The sequence below is a fragment of the Akebia trifoliata genome, chromosome 1 (genome assembly GCF_017979445.1).
Source record: "Akebia trifoliata isolate Shusen 1 chromosome 1, ASM1797944v1, whole genome shotgun sequence".
NCBI lineage: Eukaryota > Viridiplantae > Streptophyta > Magnoliopsida > Ranunculales > Lardizabalaceae > Akebia > Akebia trifoliata.
This window is the reverse complement of record NC_141375.1, coordinates 13,784,532-13,806,296: the sequence shown is the minus strand read 5'-3', so window position 1 is coordinate 13,806,296 and position 21,765 is coordinate 13,784,532. Positions and strand designations below refer to the sequence as shown.

Genomic DNA, 21,765 nt, shown 5'->3' with positions numbered 1-21,765 from the left:
AAAATAACAAATAAAAATGAAATAAATCATTTAGCCAATTTTCATCAAATTTGATAAAATTACTAAAATGCCCCTCATAAGAGTTGACAATCATTTTATGCCAAAAAATTTCATAAGTGATATAAATCAATTATTTCATTGAATTCCTTACGAAAAATCGATTCCAAAACATCCCGAAACATCGAAAATCGACTTAAAACGCAAAAGTTCTCTTCGGGGATAAAATGGTAATTTTTAAAATTTTTAATTTTGAAATTAATAAATAAAATATTAATTAACGTAAAGTAAAACCTTAATAAAATTAATTTAAAAATCTAAACCAAGTCAATCTCATAAGACTTAAGTCAAAACCCTAACCAAGTCAATCTCATAAGACTTAAGTCAAAATCATAATTAAAATCCTAATCTAAAAGGACTAAGTCAATCTCATAAGACTAAAGTCAAAATCCTAATTAAAATCCTAAAAGAAACCTAATCGAACACTAACTCTATCCAAAAAACTCTATAAATAAAGAGCCTCCACAACCCAATTTCATAGGTAAAAGAAAACCCTAGAAAAAGTAGGTCAAAAAGTCACCATATCCTTCTCAAAATCCTGATTTTGAAGTCCTAACCCCTTACCTATCATCCAAACCCTAATTTTTATCAAAAAGACTCTCAAAACTCCCTAAAAACCACCTAGAAACCCATCACAATACTAGGAAAAACTCATATCTATCTATGGAGGAGATACTTCATTTTGGAGATCCAAAACAGATCCGATGATAGAACAAAACGAGGACACTACGTCATATTTTACAAAAAACGACGAGCCAAAGCCGTCGTTTTTTTAGAAAAATGATGGCCCCCGCCGTCGCAAGAGCAGTTGTAAATATCGATGTCGTTTTTAGTAAACGACGGTTGGGCCATGTCAAGAATGTGTTGTGTAAAATGACGGTTATGGTCTGTCAAAATAAAACGACGGCCCCAAACCCGTAATTTGTTTTGACGAATTTAAATTAAATTAATAGATATAAACAACGGCTTAGAGCCGTCGTTTTTTTTTCATACTTTTTTTTTAAATTAACCCCAATTGTTTGTCATTTTTAATATTTTTCACCTAAAAAGAAAATGACAATTTCATTAGACAAAATATTGAAATTTAACAAAATAAATAAATACACACAAACAAAAAAAAAAATAAAAATTTACATTTTTCAAATGGAAACCATTTTCCTTCAAATTTTACATGTACAATACACAGTCCAACATGCCCCGTTTTCATGGTGTCGATTTTAATACACATCCCAATGTTTTAAATAGTTTCTCAAAAAATATCTTCTACCAACTTCACTTCACTTGACTTGTAGAAATCAAAATCAACATTTATCTTTCTCGGTCCTTGGAAGAATGACGTCACGATTCTTAAGGATAACATACATTCCTCCTTGCAACATATTGCCGAAATCTGTGGTTGAAAAATTAAAAACATTATCAGATATATAGTAGTGACACCGACTATCTAAAGCAATCAAAGTAATTATGCAAGAAAGATGAATATATTAAATTACAAAAAAAAAGAGTTCTCATAACTATCATTGTCAAACATATAATTATTTTACTATAATTTTTTATGTTTAGTGTCTATCTACAATATAAAGCAAGAAAAGTACCTCTGTTCAGTAAAACTTTTTTCAAAATTTGGGCCAATCAATAATATCACCGCATGTCAAATCAGCGAATGTTCCTTCTCCACTCTGTAGAATCACATTCCCATCAAGGACTTCATCTATAAGAATATCGTAACTATCTGAATCTACATTAGATGCACCAATCACTCTTCCTTCGGCAACACAATCATGTGGTCGTTGTAAGCGATTCACCTTACAAGGACCTGTCTGTATGCTTGGTGGATTAGAACGTGACTCATGATGTGAAGAATCAGGCCTTACCTATAAAATCATGTAGACAATATCAGTGCAACAATAGAAGTTCACTCATCTATCAAAAGTAAAATGCCAATGTTGTACCTGTGAAAAACTATCGAGATTGGTGGAAGACCGCATTGGTGTCCTAGTAGAAAATTTTGATTGTTGTAAAGTCTCATTCATCTTTTGCACCGCTTCCGTCAACTTATCCACTCTATTATGAAGGATTGTCGTCTCATATGCCAAGGCTTACTTGTAAGGAATTGAAGCACGCACGGAAGTCTTGGAAACACCTGAACCCATTCCCCGAACATGACCCCGACTATCAAGACCACAAACCTATACAAAAAGTGTATAATATCAATACCTACTAACGATATGATATCATACTTACTAATATCAATGCCTACTACACAACATTATATCATAATTAAAAATATCCTAATTAAAATAATGCACATACCACAGCCACGAGGTCATGGTCTAGATCGTTATGTTTATTAGAAGGGTCATTAGCAATCATTCTATTGATGGCCTCCTGCAAAATAAATAATAATTAAGAAATATAAATCATGACATGAGAAGACAATATATTTATATGAAACAAGGACAAGAAAATATCAAAGGCCACATTTGATCTCAAAATCACCTACAAGAGACATATTTCTATATCCTAGTTAAAGAAACTACAGTAATATTACATTTATTGTCATGCTCCTTGGAGCCAATTCATTGGTGCAACTTTTGTATAAGTTGGGTTCTCCTTCCCAGCGAGATTGAGGTCTTTAAATAGAAATTTACAAGCAAAATATCTTTCTTAAAACCAAGGGAGCAATTGATTCCAAAGATAAGCTGAAATGTACTGATAGGAAGATGTCGCCATACCAAGGAGACTTGTTGGGACCTACATGGTTGTCCAACTCAATTTAATAAATCCTCATCTACCAACCCCACTACTCACATTGCCAACTCTTCTCCTTCTCAATAGTCTACACCTGTGGACTAGCTTCATCTTCCATCACATGACTCCTTGTCTATAGTCAAGTTAGCTAGTTGCATAGTATGCTCTCTCAACTCCTAGAACTTACCTTGATGTTGGCATACATCAATGGAAATAAAATGTGGGGAAGATAAAAGGACAGCAAAATAGATGCTCACCATTCATGTAAATTGAATTATTGAGACTTCAAATTTAAAAGATCCAAGAGAAATGTTAAATAAGAAGAAGACTTCTACTACTACTACTACAACAAAGACAAATTAATCATCCCTATTAACAACCAATCCAAACACAAAATCCTCAAAGCCCAATCCTTTGAACTCTATGTTAAATGACAAACACTTCAATATAAGGTTTTTTTAGAGAGAAAAAAGAGCACAAATGTCTACAACTTCCCCTTCAAAAGTTTTCATATTCCTTTCTTTCCAAATACCATACAAGATTCCAAATGGAAGGCCTTCAAAGCAAGTGCCCACAAGATGTGTTGAGACAAGTTAGAACTTGTTAAGAAAAAATAACAATATAGCAAAAGATAGTTCCCAGACTCGTTGCTTATTTGGCAGAAGTGAAAAAGTAATCAATAATAATCCATTTGCGATCAAGTTATCCATGATTATGATTTTGTTAAAGCAAGCAATCCAAAAACCACAATCCCAAACAAAAGGACTATGAAAGCTACATAGTAGAAACTTATTGAGAAAGGTACTTTCCAATTCAACAAGAACAATCCTGTTTTCATTCAAAGGACTATGAGACCAACTGTCGAAGTGAGAGGGTAGGCCAGAAATCAAGTCAATCTCTTAGAAATTCAGATTTTTTTGAAACTGATGTTCCAAACAAAGCCTCCCCACGAACCACTAGAAAATCCTCTTTAAGAAGAGAAGTACCACACCATTTGTCTTCCTAAAATCTAACCACACCCCTCTTGTTCATGATGTATTTAGCACCTATCAAGGTAATCCAGAGCTTGTGTTTTTTCATTAGTCGGAAGCTATTAGAAGTGGGTTGATCCTAGCTATTCGGCACGACATTACTCTCATGAAGGTCAAGAATCAACTCCAACATTGATGTAGATTGTTTAAATGGAGGCTGTGAGATCCCTTGGAGATTCAGAACTCTTACCAAGAAGATAAAGATCCTATTGATTGTGTGGCGCCTCGCCAAACGCTAACACAAATTCCAAGGCCAAATCCCAAGGTACTAAGTGGCACCTCGAAATTTCGGCATGGTCTCCTCTATTTATGTTAGCTTTTCACGGAACTCAAACCTGATAAACCAATTTATAACAAAACCTGTATATAAAAGTGTAGATACAGGAAAAATAACAGCGGAAGACTAATTACATCTAACATGTAAGTAGATCAGAGTGTAGAAGATTTATCAATATACAGGCTTCCCAAAACACTCTCACTCTAACATAGGCCTAAACTCTCAATCCAAAAACTGCATACATCCTGGATGAAACTAACAACACTAAGGGATGTGGCCCTAGTGCTCACCAGGCAATAAACTCTGATCATCGATCTGATCGACCAGATACTCTTCAATTACTAACTCTACGCCTGCCTCGGTAGCTGCAAGTGCTGAAACTAAAAAAAATAGGAAGGAAAGGGTGAGTAACAATGGTTACCCAGTAAGTCCACGGCCAATTCCTACTAATAACCCTTCCTAAGCATGATCGAATAAAGCATACTGAACATTTTAATACATGCAAGGTTTTATAAGATGAAGTACGATCAACTGGTACATATAGCCAGGGATGAACAACTAAAACAGTTTAAAAATTACACATAGCATCAATCGTCCATACTCATTACACATTTTCCATTTTATGCAAATAGTATTGACAACATTTAAATAAATGACATGCTTCTCAGTTTATAATTCGAAATATAACAACAGATACATACTACAAATGGTGGAGTATTGGAATTAAAGAGTTGGGATTCACGACTGGATCGCTCCCAGTCAGGACATGATATTCCCCAATAACATCGTAGTTCCTGATTTTGTGGCTGGTCGTGTCTACCACGCTTGCGGAACCATTTATCCGGCTCAGGCTGGCCGTTTGACGTGACCGTAAGCAATGGGTCTCTTTTCGATGTGTCAGAACGTTCGACTACTACTAGATTGTTAGTGATCACTGACTAATCATCTTCGTCTATGCCTATCAGGCGTGCATGTGATTCCCAAATGACACTCCACTCGTATACGACCACCTTTACAATACACGTTCACTGGTAAAGATAAGAAAGGAATGGACCCGGATTCCAGTTGTGACTCCACTCTCATACGCGTCCCATACCACGTATGAGTTTGGTGGTCCCTACCGTACATCCCAGGATAGTGTACCCCTCCGGATGATGTGACACACTATCCCTTCAGGCATTCACAAACCCTTTAACAGCTCACAAAATAGCTACGTACATATATGATTTTTCATTTAAAACAAAAGAGAAATTAACAGAACAGGGTTGAGAACGGATATCCAGTTCCTACCATGCAACCGTGGCCAATCGGCCTAAAATAAATAACAGTACTCAGCGCAAGCGCTAACATAATCGAAAATAAGCATGCAACCCTTTCATTAATAACCTGGATATCCTTTCACCAACCTACACACAACATACAATGTAAAATGCATACATCACCCCTCGGGTGTGATTCTGACATTTTACCGTTCATTCCCTTTTTCCATTCTCTCAACATTCTCATTTTTCATCCTTTCAAATCAACCATTCATTTTCAATCTTCCAAAGTCATTCTTTTGATCTTTCCATTGAAAACCACCGAAGTTTATTCAAAAACAAGGTCCCAGCGATGCTCGGGACCAAAGCTGTTAAAAATAGAGAAAGCTGGTGAAAATTTGGCTAAGTGTCAAAAACTCAATTTTTCAAAGTTCTCGAAATTAAAAACGGGTTTTTCGAAATGAAAGTCTTGATCATGAGATTCGACACCATATAGTTTTTGTAATCTAATTCAAAGGAACGCGAAAGTTATTTCATTTTGAAAACTTGCCGAAAACGTCGAAAATTACGTTTTGTTCTTGAAACCAAAATTCGGATTTTGATCCTTTGAGATTTGGATCTTAAAACCATTCTCATTGTTCCGAAATGGGGGGTAAAACCTTAATTTCATTAAAGAACTTAAAGTAAATGGAAAGTAAAAATTAAAGAGGACATTTACTTTAATGTTTTTAATGAAATAAAGGGTGAGAAATAGTGTATAAGGTGTGAGGAGGTCAAGCCAAGAGTCAGAACACTGTTCTGAATAAAACTGTGTCTGTTGGTGGCAGAACCAGGATTCTGTCGGTGGAACCGACAGATTGGTCATCGGCAGATGTCGGTGGGACCGACGGTCCTGCCGACAGAACAAAATTTTCTCGCGTTATTTGGTTTTGTCGGTGGCAGAAACCTCATTATGTCGGTGGGACCGACAGAATGCCTTCGGTAGGTGCCGGTGGCACCGACCCTTCCCACCTACAACCTGAACCTCACTCGCGATTTTTGGGTTTTTCAATCCATTTTTCGATTTCTTCTTCCATTCTTCGAACCATTCGACCCACCCACGATTTTGTTATCAAAATTCGATAAAACATAAACAAAACACCTACTTCTACCATGAATTTGAAATCAAACACCAATTTCTACGATTTAAATGCAAACAATAAGTTTTGTTTCAAAACCCTAAATGCACATTGAGAAATCTAAAGCTACCAATAAGAATTGGAAGTCCCTTACTTGGTTGTGGACGCCAAGGATCCAAGCTAACACTACAACTCGAGGTTGGATGGCTCGAGAGTTGAGGTTGGACTGACTTAGATGCGAAACGAGCGAGGGTTTGTAAGGTATCCGACAATGACGTTCTCCTTCTCCTCTATAATGAAGTATAGACCTAGCTCCTAACTCGATGAAGCCCTTGGATAGAAGATGTTGAGGTTTACTCGAACTACCCAGCTGGTTTTGATGGAGGATGGAGAAAACGAACAAGAATGGGTAAGTAAAGATGGTGAAGTTATAGCTCTCGACGTGGCCGACAACTTTGTCTTCTTCGTCGGGGTTCAACTCGGCTTCGTTTGCGCACAAACTTGATGGCAATGGGTCGAAACCCTTGGATTGAAAGTGACTGCCGTTTGGGGTTTCTTAGAGAATGAGAGAAAAATGAAATAAAAGAAAATCAGATTTTTCTTTTATAACACAGCTAAGGGCATACTTGTAATTTTCCCTCATTTCTAGTTTCGATCATAACTTAACTATTCGGACTCGGAAAACGACAAACGAATATACCATTTCGAATAATTTTTCGATTCGGATCTAATGGTGTCATCAAATCTTTTCGATTCTCGCTCTAACGAAATTCCACTATTTTGGATCCCACTTAACACGAAATTCGAGGATTTTATAACTTCTCTATCCGAATTCGAATTCGGACTTGCTTACAGGCTAATGTATATATTTCGATCCTTTTGAATCTAATGGCGAAGTCGATTTGCCTCGAAATTAATCATAACAAAATCCGAGTATTTTACTTTAAGTCTCTCCTTCGATATTTTCTTCCAAATCTCACCATTTAATTTTCTCGAGATATGAGTTGAAAATCCGGGGTGTTACAGATCGAGTTCCAAATCGTTGATATCACTTTTTGTTATAGAGAGGCCAATAAAGTTGTTGACTTATTTGCCTCCTTGCTGCCCACTCCTGGATGTGTCATAATGCAGCCATTTTTCCATTGGGATGTGATTTCAATAGTGCATATAACCTATATATTTTCAACATTGGGACTGTTCTGGATTTGAACAAGTAAGTTGCTATTGCTTTGAATGATTTGATCAACTAAGTTTTAGCATAACTTCTACTATAATTTATTTTATTTTTTTGGTTATGGAGATTACATGTTTCTAGAACGACAACTCATAATCATTCCTTGTGGTCATAAATTCCCTTTCCTATTTGTATGGGGTTATCATGACATTACTGGCACCACAAATACAATATATATTAATTATTGCCGAGGGAGTGATGGAAGAGGTGTTCACACTAGAACAAGAGGTGTTCACATTCAGATTACAAGATGAAAATCACGAAAATAAATAAATAAATTATTCTCACCGTTTGTTGGCTTTTGGCATGGCTGGCAATGTAAATGTCTGTCCTGGTAATCTCCTTATGAGGATCTTCTTTACTCTATAAATGAAACAGTCAAATAGGTAAATGAACAATATATACATATTTCATTCCTAACATGATATTAAACTTACCAATTCATCAGCAAGTCGGGCTTGTCCCTTTCTACTAGAGGTATGAGTGTTTTTATTTTCTTGTCTAACATGCTTCCCAGTCGCCCTCAAAGCTTGGCCCTCAGGTGTCGAGTTGAAGTCGACAAACCTCTCCCAATCTTCTTTTCTCACGTAATGAGGTACATGTTTTTTCCTTTCCGCATCCGTTGGATATTTATCATAAACGTTTCGACGGAGATTACTTTTCCATTCTTTCCAACATAAGTTTGCTTTTTTGATTACCCAATCCTTATGCCATTTTTGAATTTGATAGGTGCCCTACAAAGAAAATTAAATAAGATGTGTTATATTTGTAATAAGTCATAGTTACAATTTGCAAGTAAAAATAAATCATTTAATACACATGCACTCACACTGATAGACTCCCAAATTTGTTCCTTGAGCTTAGTAGGTACATTAGTCCACCTATCATATATAAGTGGCACATGTGTCTTTGCTACCCACCCAATAGTAGTGCATAATTGAGATGAGTTAGGACCGATTGGTTGTCCATTTAAATTGAACTGAACTTGGATAAGCCCACCTATGAAAAATGAAAAGAATTAACAAAAACGTGATAACAAATATTGAACAAATGAATACAATCTATTCACCATTTATACATATTCTCAATCGTAGATGTAGATGATGATGCGGATGTTGATGCGGATACGGATGCGGATACTGATGTCGATGCCGATGCCGATGCCGATGCCGTATTAGGAGCCGATGATGATCGGCCAAATGACATAGTGCTGGAATCACAAATAGTATTTTCAAGTCAAGTAATTTAAATAAAGGCAATGACAATAAAAATAAATAAATTAAATGCATGCTTACAAATATTTTCATTCATCTTCATCCATGTTATCATATTCTATGATATCTTCTTGTAGTAATGATGCTGATGAATTTCCATTCATTCTTGCCTCAAATACTAAGGGATCTTCATAAGAATCAACATCTAGATCCAATCTCTTTGGAACTTCCAAGACAATATGCCAATCTTCTGTAGGCCTACTACAATCTTTGCAATAAAATACTTGAGTTGCTTGAGAAGCAAGAATAAATGGCTCATCAACTTCTCTTGTAGTTCTCTGTAACTTCCCTAAATTAACATAAATCAAATTCGTTTCTAGATCAACTATATATCCGTTTGTGCTATACGAACCCAATCACAATAAAATACCGGTATTCTAAAATCATGATAATCCAACTCTAAGATTTGTTTGACAATTCCATAATAAGTAACTTCTTTATTAACAACGTTCTTATCCCTGACACTTGACCTAAAGCTAGTCACAGCCTTCATAGAGACCCCACTGTTCTGTGTTATTTTGTTCACTTCTGAATCCACTGTACAAAATACATAACCATTTACCTTGTATGAACTATATGAAATAGCTTCAAATTTTGGACCATCAACAAGTCTTTTCAAGGTAGAGTTCTCCTCATTCTGTAATTGTTGTCTAAGCCAAGGTATGTAATCCATTGGTTTTTCTATTCTTGAATTACCTCTATGAGTTTGACAACTAGATACATGGCTTTGAACGTAGGTAGTGTAATTTCTGCATATAAATGCAACATTCATATATTATGAACTATAAACCATCATAACAAAACAAGTATGTAGTAAAATAAAAATTTTCCTTACTTTTCCCACTCAACATTTTCAATTGATTGACGTAGTACATTTGAGCGCTTGCTGGTACTGTACATTTTCAAGAAGAAAAATCTTCCCCTTTTTATCAATAGGATAAGCACATTCACCATCAACATCCATGAATGTATCCCTCGCTTTCATATGACTTCCTCTTTCCCCATTGAATATGTAATTCATGGCATACATCATTGATTCATCCATAAGGTAACATTCTGTAATACATCCTTCTGGATATGTTTGATTCACCACATATCGCTTATATGTTTTCATCTTCCTAATACATGAATCACATATCAGATTGACGCAAAATTTAATTATAAAAATAAACTCATTAATTTAAAATTTTATTTACCGCTCAAAAGGATACATCCATCGATATCTAACGGGTCCGCAAACTTGCGCCTCCTCCGCCAAGTGTACAACAAGGTGTGTCATGGAAACAAAAAAAGAAGGAGGAAAATACTTTTAAAACACACATAGTGTTTTCACAATTTGATCTTTCATCTTTGAAAGTTCCACATGATTAATAATCTTCGAACATAAGACATTGAAAAATATTGATAGTTGTTGAATAGCAGCCCGCAATGGCTTATGACCCTTGAATGCGCGCATCAATAACACTGGTAACAATTGTTGCATAAGGATGTGATAATCATGTGACTTTAGGTTCTTGAATTCATTGTCCTCTAAACTCACATTATGTTTCCAATTTGCACTATATCCAATAGGAACCTTCAAATGATACAAAGTTGTACAAATTAATTCTTTTTCTGATTGAGACAATAAGAAAGGAGCTTCTGGATAAGTCAACTTGCCATTCATCTCTACAGGCCACAACTTTTTCCTTATTTTCATAGCCTTTAGGTCTTGAAGAGCTTGAAGACCGTCCTTCGTCTTATTCTTTGTATTCATGATTGTTGCTAAGAGATTTTCTGTCACATTTTTTTCCACATGCATTACATCCAAATTGTGGCGAATAGGTAGATCCTATAGATTGACAAAACATATGTTAGCATGAATGAGTTAATATTATACCGCATTACATTAATGTTTAGAAAGATAATCCTAACGTACCTTCCAATACGGCAATTCAAAAAGGATTAATCTCTTTGACCATGCAGTAGATTCATTCTGATTCGCGGACCTTTTCATTTTATTGTCTTTTACCTTTCCGAAGTTAGTATGAATGGTTTCCATTTTGTTAAATACTTCAACACTACTCAAACGTAGAGGATGTTTCCTATGTTCCTCATGCCCATTAAATTGTGATTTTTGGCTCCTGAATGGATGTCTCGAATCTGATAAAAATCTTCTATGCCCCATGTAAGCAAATTTTTTCCCATGTTTTAGCCATATTGATTCTGTTTTTTCACTACATACAGGGCAACCATACTTTCCTGCGATCTTACAACCTGACAAATGACCATATGCTGAAAAATCGTGTATGGCCCATAACAAAATTACTTTCATGCTGAACCTACTCTTAGTGTAAGAGTCATACGTTATAATTCCTATGGACCATAATTCCTTCAACTCTGCAATCAATGGTTGCAAGTAGACATCAATATCGTATCCTGGACCTTTCTTTCCCAAAATCAATAATGTTAAGATAGTAAACTCCTTTTCGCCTGCATAACGATGGAAGAAGATTGTACGGAACAATCATAACAGGCCAACAACTATAAGAGTTATTATTATTTTCAAAAGGATTGAATCCATCAGTTGCAAGTCCCAACCGAATATTACGTGCCTCATCACCAAAATTACTCCATTTACGATTTACTTGTTTCCAACAAGAAGAATCTTTTGGGTGATTCATGGTTAATACGTTCGATACTAAGTCAGGATTTGCATGCCATGTCATGTTTTCTGCAATCCACGGTACACTGTACATTTTTTACAACCTTGGTGTTAACGGAAAATATCTCAACTTTTTTCAAGGTATACGTGAGCTTCTTGACTTCAATGAGTTCATCAGTTTCCATCTACTTTCACCACACGTAGGACAATTGTCTTTATTTTCATTTTCTCTCCAGTATAATATACAATCATTACGACATACATGAATAATCTCGTGTTTCATACGCAAAGACTTGATCATCTTCTTAGCAGTGAAGGTTCTATCAGGTAAAGTGTTCTCCTTTGGTAAAATTCTTTTGATTAATTGCAACAATTCTGTGAAACTCCTATTAGACCATTGATGTCTAACCTTCATACTCAGTAATTCAACTGTCACCGATAATTTTGTATCACCAATTCCACACGATGGATATAAGGGTTGTAGCACTTCTTCCATCAACTTCTCGTATTGAATATTCTCTGAAGAATCATTCTCAACTTGAACATCATCTACATCATCAATTTCATCCATATATATAGATGTACAAGATCCCATATAAGCTTGAGCATCATTTACCATGTCAACCATGTTCGGGACTACATCTTCAATATGATCACTAGCAAGTGTATTGTCCCCAATGTTTGCACAACTTCTAGGATGAGTTTCTTCATGATGGATCCATGTAATGTAAGATGTATCTATACCATCACAAATCAAATGTGTGCGAATATCGCTTATCGTTTTCTTCCCCCCGATCAGATTATGACACTTCACACAAGGGCAACAATACCAATCATTATCCCCTAATTTATGTTTATTAGCCTTTATGAAATCAAAAAATGAATTGATTCCTTCTAAATATTCAACAGAAAGCCTTGGCGCAGTCATCCATGTCTTACTTGGGGGTATGGGCTTCGAAGACATCTTCTAGGTATTCAATAACGACGCGTTTGTTGTGTTTTTTGAAATATGAAAATCCTGGATTTTTCTACCCACCCTGCTAAACAAAATAAAATAAAATCATTCTTCATTTCAAATTTTTGCTACTAATCATCCTCTCTCCTTATCCATGCACAAAACTTTCCACATTGTGCATGTAGGAGTGAATTCATATAGTAGTCATCAAACCTTGTCTTATTTGGATCTCTTAACTACAAGAACTAGACTATACATAATAAATAAATAAATGGGGAACAAAGAAGAAAGTGAACCTTTCAGAGCATAAAGGGTGCAAAGAAGTAAGGAATGGCATTAGTAAACAGCATAAACCCTTTAGAGATTTCCTTTTCAAATGGGTTTGGAGATCACGAAATGTCGTGGAGGGACAAAATGGACTTGGGTGAAGAGGTTGGTTTTGGGCCTTGGTCTCATCAAGTTTTGGCTTGTTCTACCTACCATGGTACCCACCAAGATTAAGTCGACTTGTGTGTCATCTTGGCTTGTTCGAATCATCTCATTTAAATTGGTTTAATATAATAATTATTTCTCTACTAAGAATTGAATCAAGAGATGATCAATCATATAATATTGTTTTATATGAAACATATATATATATATATAGTGATTTGCATTCACTTTCTTGGTTGATAGCCTCTAGTCTCGGACGAGTTTTAAATCCATGAAACCTACCAACCCAATACATTATTCAATCGATCTAAAAAGGATGTTGTCGGTGTAGTTGAGTGATAATAATTTAAAAGTATATCCTCTGCTCTCCATTTAATCGAATGAAGTAAAATAATTAGATGGCGACAAATTATCTACTTAAAAAATATCATTGATGTAGATAGAAGTATTTCAATAATCAAAACTATGTTGTTTCGTGACGTAGATTCTAAATGCATGTAGAAACATCATCAACTTAATTACAATCCTTCATTGTTTTTTGTTTCTTAATTCTTTTTTGGTAGATGAGAGTGGTTACAACGTAAACATATATTATGGTGCAGTATCGACATCAATAGGATTACCACAATTGTTAATTTCCATTCATTAAACCAAATCAGGATAAAAGGGTATCCACAAAAACCCTAACAGAATGTAATTCCTCTTGGATTATAGAGTAACTAAAGTGGGTAAAGGTCCTAGCACTAGAAAAACAATGCTTCCCTAATGGTTGTTGGTAGAACCCTTAGAGCATCAAATGCTGGTTTAAATCTTATGCACAGCCATAAATGCTGGTTTATTATCTAATAGGTTCACTTTAACCTATTGTCTACATTATACAATCATCAAAGTATATTTAATCTAACCCATCTTCTACTTCCAATGGCAATAAAAATGCAATATTAGAAGACAAAAATGGTCGGAAATGTAATGAAAATGAGATTGAATGTGTTACATGGAAATGTAATTATTTCAATGCATGTATACATATACATGAATACATCTAATACTTCTCAATGCATATGTATCCCTACCAGCACATTTTTGTATCTGGGCAACTTTTTCACATAGCACCAGCATGTATATGCACATTGCTTTCCAATATTACTAATGGTTCCCTAAATGCTCTAACCATGTCTATGATGGAGGCACAGTAACACTGATTGGTTAGTATCATAAGACTAATCTAAGAAAACAGAGTGGTAATTTAAAGTAGTTGCAAGAAATGATTTGTACAAACTTAAAATTTAAATCAGAGTGGTCATACAAAAATCTGACCTCGAAAGATTTAAATCCACAATTCGTCAAGTGCTTCGTAACTGTCTCTCCTAATTTGGTGTAGCCTTGGCTTCAGATACAGGCCATACAAGTGTTGTCTCTATTGCAAGATTGACACTAACAGAAGATACCTGAGGCTGTCCATATTTATAAAGCATCACTAAATGGCCTTAACTTAAAAGAAGATGAAACAAACACAATATAATATTTGGAACCTTTTATAGAATAATGTGGGGAAGTCCAAATATCAGAGTGAATTAATTCCACAGGCATAGGTGAAACAAAAGTGGATAAGGAAAAAGGTAAACGACTACTTTCCCCTAATGGACAAGAATCACAAAACACTTTATATTTAAGAGAGCCTCGTAAAGGTAAGGACTTACTAGATAACAAACAGTACAATATTATTGGAAACGCAAAATAAAGGCACTATAACAATCATCATCCTGAAAAAACTGATGAACAAATAGTAAATTGTGGGAAATTGATGGACAATGTGAAATATTGTTGAGATGGAAATTGGAAGAACAATGATTAAATTGAGTAGATACAATATGATTAATGTCCAAACCTGCACTATTACCAACTGCAACTCGATCTGACCCATGATATTCATAATGTACAGAAATATTCACGAAATCAGACGTTATATGAGTAGAAGCATTGCTATTCGTAATCCAAGTATTATTATTTGGTTTAAGTAGTAGTTGAGGCTGTCCATATTTGTTTTAAGAATATGAAAAAATATATTAACTTAAAAGAAGAAGGAATTTTAAAAACAGGCACAATGGCCTTCAATATACAAACATATAAAATAATGAAAAGAAAACAGAATCATTATAGAGGTAAGTACCAACAGTAGGTACTTGTCAGGTCTTCAAGAACATTTCTCCTATAGTTATAGTTATTTCTCTGATATATTTTTGTCGCTATTTCGGTAATAAGTTGCAACAAAGAGATCAATATGGATCATATCAAGTTCTGGTACATAAGTGAAATAAGTGTCCTAGTGTAGTGTTTTCCAGCCCATATCTCTGCATAGTCAAAACTATGACATTGTTCTATAACTAGCAGTCACCAAGTTAGTGTTTGGGAATAAGTCGGCAAGGGAAAAATATGATAAAATCGAAAACAATCATGAAAAAATCAACCTAGTGCCTACTAGGTGTTGTTCTCATATTACATAATCAAATATCAAGTTAAATTACAATAATTAATCACCATATATTAAATTACAAGTAACCACATGTCTATATAACACAATCAAGGTAACGATGATGAAAAGTGAAGGAAGTTAGTTTAGAAGGAATAAAAAAATAAAAAAATAAATAAAATAGAATAACAAGTGAAGGACAAATTTGCTAGAACTATGGACTGTCTACCATATTATGTATGTAAATTAATGGGATTGACACTCGATGAATCCCGCTTACACTGTATTTTTTTTTTTTATAATTTTTTTTCTTCTGATTTTTAAATAGCGAGGAGAGGCGGAGGGATGGGACACAAGGAGGTCCATCCTACCTACACTACTTCTTAATGAAAATCAATGTAATTGAATAATAAACACGATTGTAACGATGATGATAAAATAATTTAATTAACTATTTTTAACTGGGTAAGCAAGTAATTTAAAGAAACATTTTTTTTTTTTTTTTTTTTGCTCAGTAGTAAATTAATGAAACATGTTCAGCCTTACTAATATTTAATTCACTGAAGCAATACAGAGGTAACTGAAGTCTTTATCGAAACCAGTGAGTGATGCTCGATCAGCACATGCACATGTTATCAAATTGCAGGCTGGTTGGCTGTCCAAGCCCCAACAATAACTCATTGACTCATTAATTTTCGGGACCTTATCGGATCATCTTTGTAACAGTTTCTGCTATCTTACTATTGAGGAACGATTCCCTATTTGTTATATCATGTGGATCACGTTTAAATTCTTCCCCTGTAATCTAATATAAATTAGTGAAACCATTATCTTACTAAGATAATAAGATTTTAGTCATCTTTTATCTTTTCTGATTTAATCACAAAAGTACCTAAAGGTTGAGACTTAATTAATATACTCAAAGTTGCAATAATGTTCAACAAAACAGGCCAAAACACAAGGAAAATAGCAGAAGAAACACAAAATATCAACTAATCAAAAATCGCAGAGATAGATCCCTCTTGAAAATCAAAACTAATCGAATTTATGAAATTAGTAAATGTTTAATACTTCTAAAATTATTCTTAGGGTTACAAATACAACAACGTGGAGAGAGAGAGAGAAAGAACTACCTCGAAAGCTTGTGCCGGAGAAGATGGTGTCGAACTTCGCCTGATTTCGTAATCCCTTGGATTGTTGAAGACTCTTTGTTGGGATCGAGAGAGGGACGATCGAAAATCCGAAACACTAAATCGCGAAAGAGGATCTTGTGAGTAGATATCGAAAATTAAAAAACTTAGAATCGTGAGAGACGAAATCGAATCGAGTCTGAGATTTGAGATTTGAGATTCGAGGGTTTTTTTTTTAGAAGAAAATTCGAATCGGCTATTGTTAAGGTAATAAGGTTTGAGTCTGAATGTTAATCGATACAAATAATACTGTCACCATAGTTGTTTTTAACGCCACACCAATTGGTGTAGCATTAGTAAAAGTGGGTGCGACAATAGTAACTCGAGTTATTATTTAAAGACGGATTAAGTTAGTTGTTAATAATCAATAATTATGGACGTCGTTAAGGGTTAAACAACCAACAAAATCCGTCGTAAATAAACAACGGTCTTAGTCCGTCGTTTTTTCCGCCATGTTTAGTCATTTTTTCTGATTTGTGACGTAATGGGAGAATTTATACGAGAAACTGTTTTACCATATTTGAGGGAAAAAGTCGTTGCAATCGTCACATGTATAATTTCTTTGTCTTTTCTATTTATTTTAAGTCTTTAGCAATGTAATATTCTTGAAAATTAGTAGAGACCGGTATTTGCCGGGCGGGGTTGGTGCCTAACACCTTCCAACCCCGTAACGTGATCCCCAGACTTAGTATCTTTTGTAGATTAGTTGTTTTGTTTTTTTTGAGTCAATGCTCGGTTCCTAGACCGTAATAACTAGGTGGCGACTCCCAAACCTCAAAGTCAAAAGCGGATCCGCATACCCCGCGGATCGAGGGCGCTTTCAATAGCGACTCCGCTGGGGATTATTGAGGATCAAACATGAAAAGTCCCAAGTATGGAAATATTGCCATTTAGACCTAGTTTTTTTTATTTTTATTTTGTTTATTTTTTAGTTTATTTGATTCATTTATTTTTAGAATGGTATTATGGTCTCTTAGCATATTATTATGGAATATTATTTGCTATGATTTAACTTAGGGTCATTTGGAATGACCCTAAATAATGCAGGATGATGAGAGGATGATGATGTGAAAAAATGGGTATTGACCCATTTTTATTATTTGAATTATTTTTGGGCTTGTATTATCCTTTATTGGTATCCTTTGGTTCAATTTAGATACTTTGATTTGGCATATAATTTTCTTTTTATGATTCAATCTAGGGTCATTTTGGGATAACTCTAAATAATGAAATATTCAAATTGACATATGAATTGAGGATTGAATGACAGTGGTTGGGATGAGAGTTATGGATGTTTTTCTTGAATGAATTTTTTTAGCACGTTAATATGCATAGGTAGTAAGTTGTGAAAATAAATTATTTGTAAGTGATGTGGTAAAAAATAAAAAAATTATTATTTTTTTTAACATTGTTCGTGATGAGGAGAGGATTCCAAGAAAAAAAATAAAAAATATATATATATTTTTTGTCCGTGGTGTGCCTTTAGTAGAAAATGATTTTTTATTTTTTATCTTCTTCTCAAATAAATTATTTGTGAGTAATGTGTTAAGAAATAAAAAAATTACTTTTTTTAATGTTGTTCGTGATGAGGAGAGGATTTCAAGAAAAAAAATAAAAAAAAATATTTTTTTTTTCACATGGTGTGTCGTTAGTAGAAAATAATTTTTGATGTTTTTATCTTCTTCTCCATATGTTCAAAAACAAAAAATAACAAAAAAATAGAGAGAACGTCTCTCTCCTCTCTTTCTCTCTCTCTCTCATCTTCTCTTTTTCATCTCTTAATCAAGTCTTTCTTCACTAAATCTCTCTACAGCTTCAATGGAGGAACCGATTATTACATAAGACGAAAAGATCTAGATCAATTTTCGGCAACAACACCATCTACCACGACTTCCTTTATTTTTTATATAAATTTTTTTTTCTACATCATAAAAAATAAAAAAATGAAAAGGGAAACTGAGATACAAAATCTCTCTGTGTTGTTTGGTTTTTGATCGAGGTGGTGCAATGTATTTTGAATAAATTGGGGGCATTATCGAATTTCGATCAAATGACAGTGGTTTTGATTAATTTCTATGTTGCTCAAATTTGCTCATGTACTGAGACCGGACATTTGTTGGAGGAGAACTCGATTTGATTTGTTTCTCTTTAAGGGAAACCTTAAAATCTGAATCCATCTCTGAAATTTACTAAAATCGAAAAGATCTTAAGCGATTTAAACACCATGGTTCACGTAGCAGATGCTCACAGAACATATTTGATGACCATCACTCGATATGTTCTTAATGAGCAATCAAAATATCCAGACTCTCGTAGAAATTCTAGTATTTGGCTCAGTCACATTGTTCTGGGTTGCAAATTCGGATGCTCTGCTGTCAACAAAGCAGGTCTTGCAAAACTCATCGTGTTTGCTGGTGAGACAAACGTGCAAGGTGTTTTTTTTTATATGTACTGGCAGCAAACATAAACATGGTCATGAATGTTGTGTGTGGCAGAAGAAAAATTGTTTTATAAGTGTTCATTTTAACAAATCATGACTGGGCTACCTTGTCTACTTTTAAAATTAATATAGAATGGTTGTTGAATTTTCATCACAAAAACTTACTACTTTATGAAGTCTGTTACTTGAAAAGGAACTTTGATATGGTCCCATATGTGTTTTTATGAGAAAATCAATTTCCTTCTTCTGACTTCAAAAGACATCCAAAGAATAGGGCTAGTCTTACTAACTTAGAGAGGTTTCTTTGTTATTAAGAGTCGTTGAACTCATCGCTTAAAATTATGACTCCCTATCTCCATAATTATCATTATGTCCTCAATTCAATATTCGTTGGAATCTCGATTTGCTGTGGGTTAACCAAAGTAAACCTTAATTGAACCATAAAATTATAAAAGAAAAAATTGTGCCTGTAGCAATGATTGGATCTGATTAATTATTCCATGCCATATTCATTGATTGGTTTGCCATAATCATAGTTGATATATATTTCTGATGTGCTTACTTTGATCTATGTTATGAATTTTGAATGCTTCGATTAATATTCATGTGGAATCTATGTTGTAATGGTTTGATTTTGGCTATGGGCCATTTATCTGAAAAAGCCTCCGGGCACACCCCACCCTGTTTTGCACACACCACTAGCACGTTTATTACTTTGCATTCTTGCATGTCTCATATAGCCAACGTGGCACTAGTGCATGGCCCGGTCTCTTCAAAGATGCGACATCATTCATGAAAATCACAACTCCAGTCATGTACCTTAGGGTATATTAACCTAGGGTATCAGTACCGTTTGATCAGGTGACTCTGAAAGGTATATCGATGCGCCCAGGCTAGAGCGACTTGAGCCTTTAACCTATTGTAAGTCGCATAGTCGCATGTCCCGATGGCCAACGTAGTACTAGTACGTGGTCGGTCCCTTCGTGGGATGCTAAACCATTTATAAAAGCTACAACCCTAGACTCGTACTTATACAGTATATTAAAGGTAATCCAAGTTCACCAATTGCACTTCTTGATCAAAATCAGTGTCTAAGCAAGATCCTGCCCCGTTGTACCCTACTATATGAGGGGGATAGACTACGTCTATTCTAGACGAGAGGTATTTAAGAGGGCCCTTGCTCAAAATTGTGTGCCACCTCTCATTGAGGATTAAACTGGTTGCTTTTGACTTCAGAGAAGTGGGTTGGAATTTTGGATTATCACCTATACGGTATATCAAACCAAATCACCACGTATCGCGAGGTATATAGGTGCACTTGGGCAAGGGTGGCCAGATAAATTACATTGCACCTAGTAAACCTAGAGTCTAAAAACCTCCCTATAATTCACGACTCGAATTTATCGTGAGTGTTCCCAGGTTGCTTATTGGAAATGGACCTTATAAATGATGAGATCAGGAATGTACGATTTGTCTTCAAGGAGTAATCTTTTTATTTAAACCTGATTCGAAATTACTATATTACTGGGTGCACCAACCAAATAAAGAGTTCATCTTAAAAATTTGGCAATGGTTCATAATGACCCAGTCCATCTAGATCCAACAATCATGATGGACTGAACCATTTAAATCAAAATGGAATTCAAACTCTTTGCTAATTAGGTTTTCAATTCATTTTAAAGAAATGTTCTCCAAAAGAAAAATGTTTTTCAAATTAAAAATATTTTTCAGAGAAAAAATGTTTTCTAAATGAAAAAATTTTTCCAAAGAAAAATATTTTTCAGAAGAAAATATTTTCCAAAAGAAAAGAAAATGAAGGAAAAATGACTTATAAAAGATCTATTTTTTCAAGGAAAAATGATTTACAAAAGATCTATTTTTTACATGGACCTTGGAAATTTTCTAAAATATTATTTTTTCTAAAGAAAAAAGGATTTTTACAAAAAATCTATTTTTTTGCATGAACCTTGAAAAATTACTAAAATATGTTTTCCTAAAAAGAAAATGACTACAAAAAATAATCATATTTGTGAAGGTTTTTTATTTAATGAAAACATTATTTGTCAATAATTTTCAAGAGTGCAATAAAATTATTTTCCTTCTGAATAATCATTACATGAATTGTTTAATGGATTGGTGCACAGAATTCAATAAAACCTTAGGATTCATTTAAAATGTTATCAAGGGGGTAACACTGAAATTGATAATCCACATTTGTTGGGGTCACAAGGTTATCATTGTACCTAAGCTCAATCGTCCATCATATAGTTAGGGTTGTAAATCCAGTCTATTAGAACAAACATCAATATCAAGTCAACAATCAGAAATGACCTCAAAATTTCTCAACATCACCCGATTGTTCCCTAAAGATCATAGTGTCCCAGTCCTACCGGTTGTAAGCAATATCTCGAGTCCATAGTCTGTAATCAAGCTTGTTGTAGGTACTTGTCTCGAGTTTTCATGAGTCATATAGTTTAGCTTGAGTCCAATTTTTTTTATCAATCCATCAATGTCATGATCTCTTTAGATTGAGTCTACTATTTTCCTGTTGAGTCGAGTTAGTTTATCGAGTTTATAGAGGTGCCTGTCGCCCCATCTGAATTTGATCGGATAAAGGAAATTTTTTAATACCT

At 34.5% G+C, this 21,765-nt stretch overlaps 1 protein-coding gene and 2 long non-coding RNA genes across 4 annotated transcripts; all 3 read right to left on the bottom strand.

The window, feature by feature from the left end:
* Positions 1-1,248: 1,248 nt before the first annotated feature.
* On the bottom strand, positions 1,249-2,241 carry LOC147410748 (uncharacterized). Its single transcript, XR_015177667.1, has 3 exons — positions 2,010-2,241; positions 1,653-1,931; positions 1,249-1,447 (listed from the first exon to the last, which is right to left on the bottom strand). It is a non-coding gene; the product is annotated as an uncharacterized LOC147410748 (long non-coding RNA).
* Positions 2,242-2,352: 111 nt separating this feature from the next.
* Positions 2,353-8,799, bottom strand: LOC147410747 (uncharacterized). The gene is made up of 5 exons (XM_086421979.1): positions 8,757-8,799; positions 8,557-8,726; positions 8,165-8,461; positions 8,016-8,090; positions 2,353-2,445 (listed from the first exon to the last, which is right to left on the bottom strand). Exons 1-5 carry the CDS (start codon positions 8,797-8,799, stop codon positions 2,353-2,355), a joined length of 678 nt encoding a protein of 225 aa, XP_086278105.1.
* Positions 8,800-8,876: 77 nt separating this feature from the next.
* On the bottom strand, positions 8,877-16,844 carry LOC147410746 (uncharacterized). Of its 2 annotated transcripts, none has more exons than XR_015179226.1 (3): positions 16,636-16,844; positions 14,350-14,486; positions 8,877-8,937 (listed from the first exon to the last, which is right to left on the bottom strand). It is a non-coding gene; the product is annotated as an uncharacterized LOC147410746 (long non-coding RNA). The 2 variants fall into 2 exon arrangements; XR_015179203.1 differs by lacking the exon at positions 8,877-8,937 and adding an exon at positions 12,505-12,682.
* Between the last annotated feature and the right edge of the window lie 4,921 nt (positions 16,845-21,765).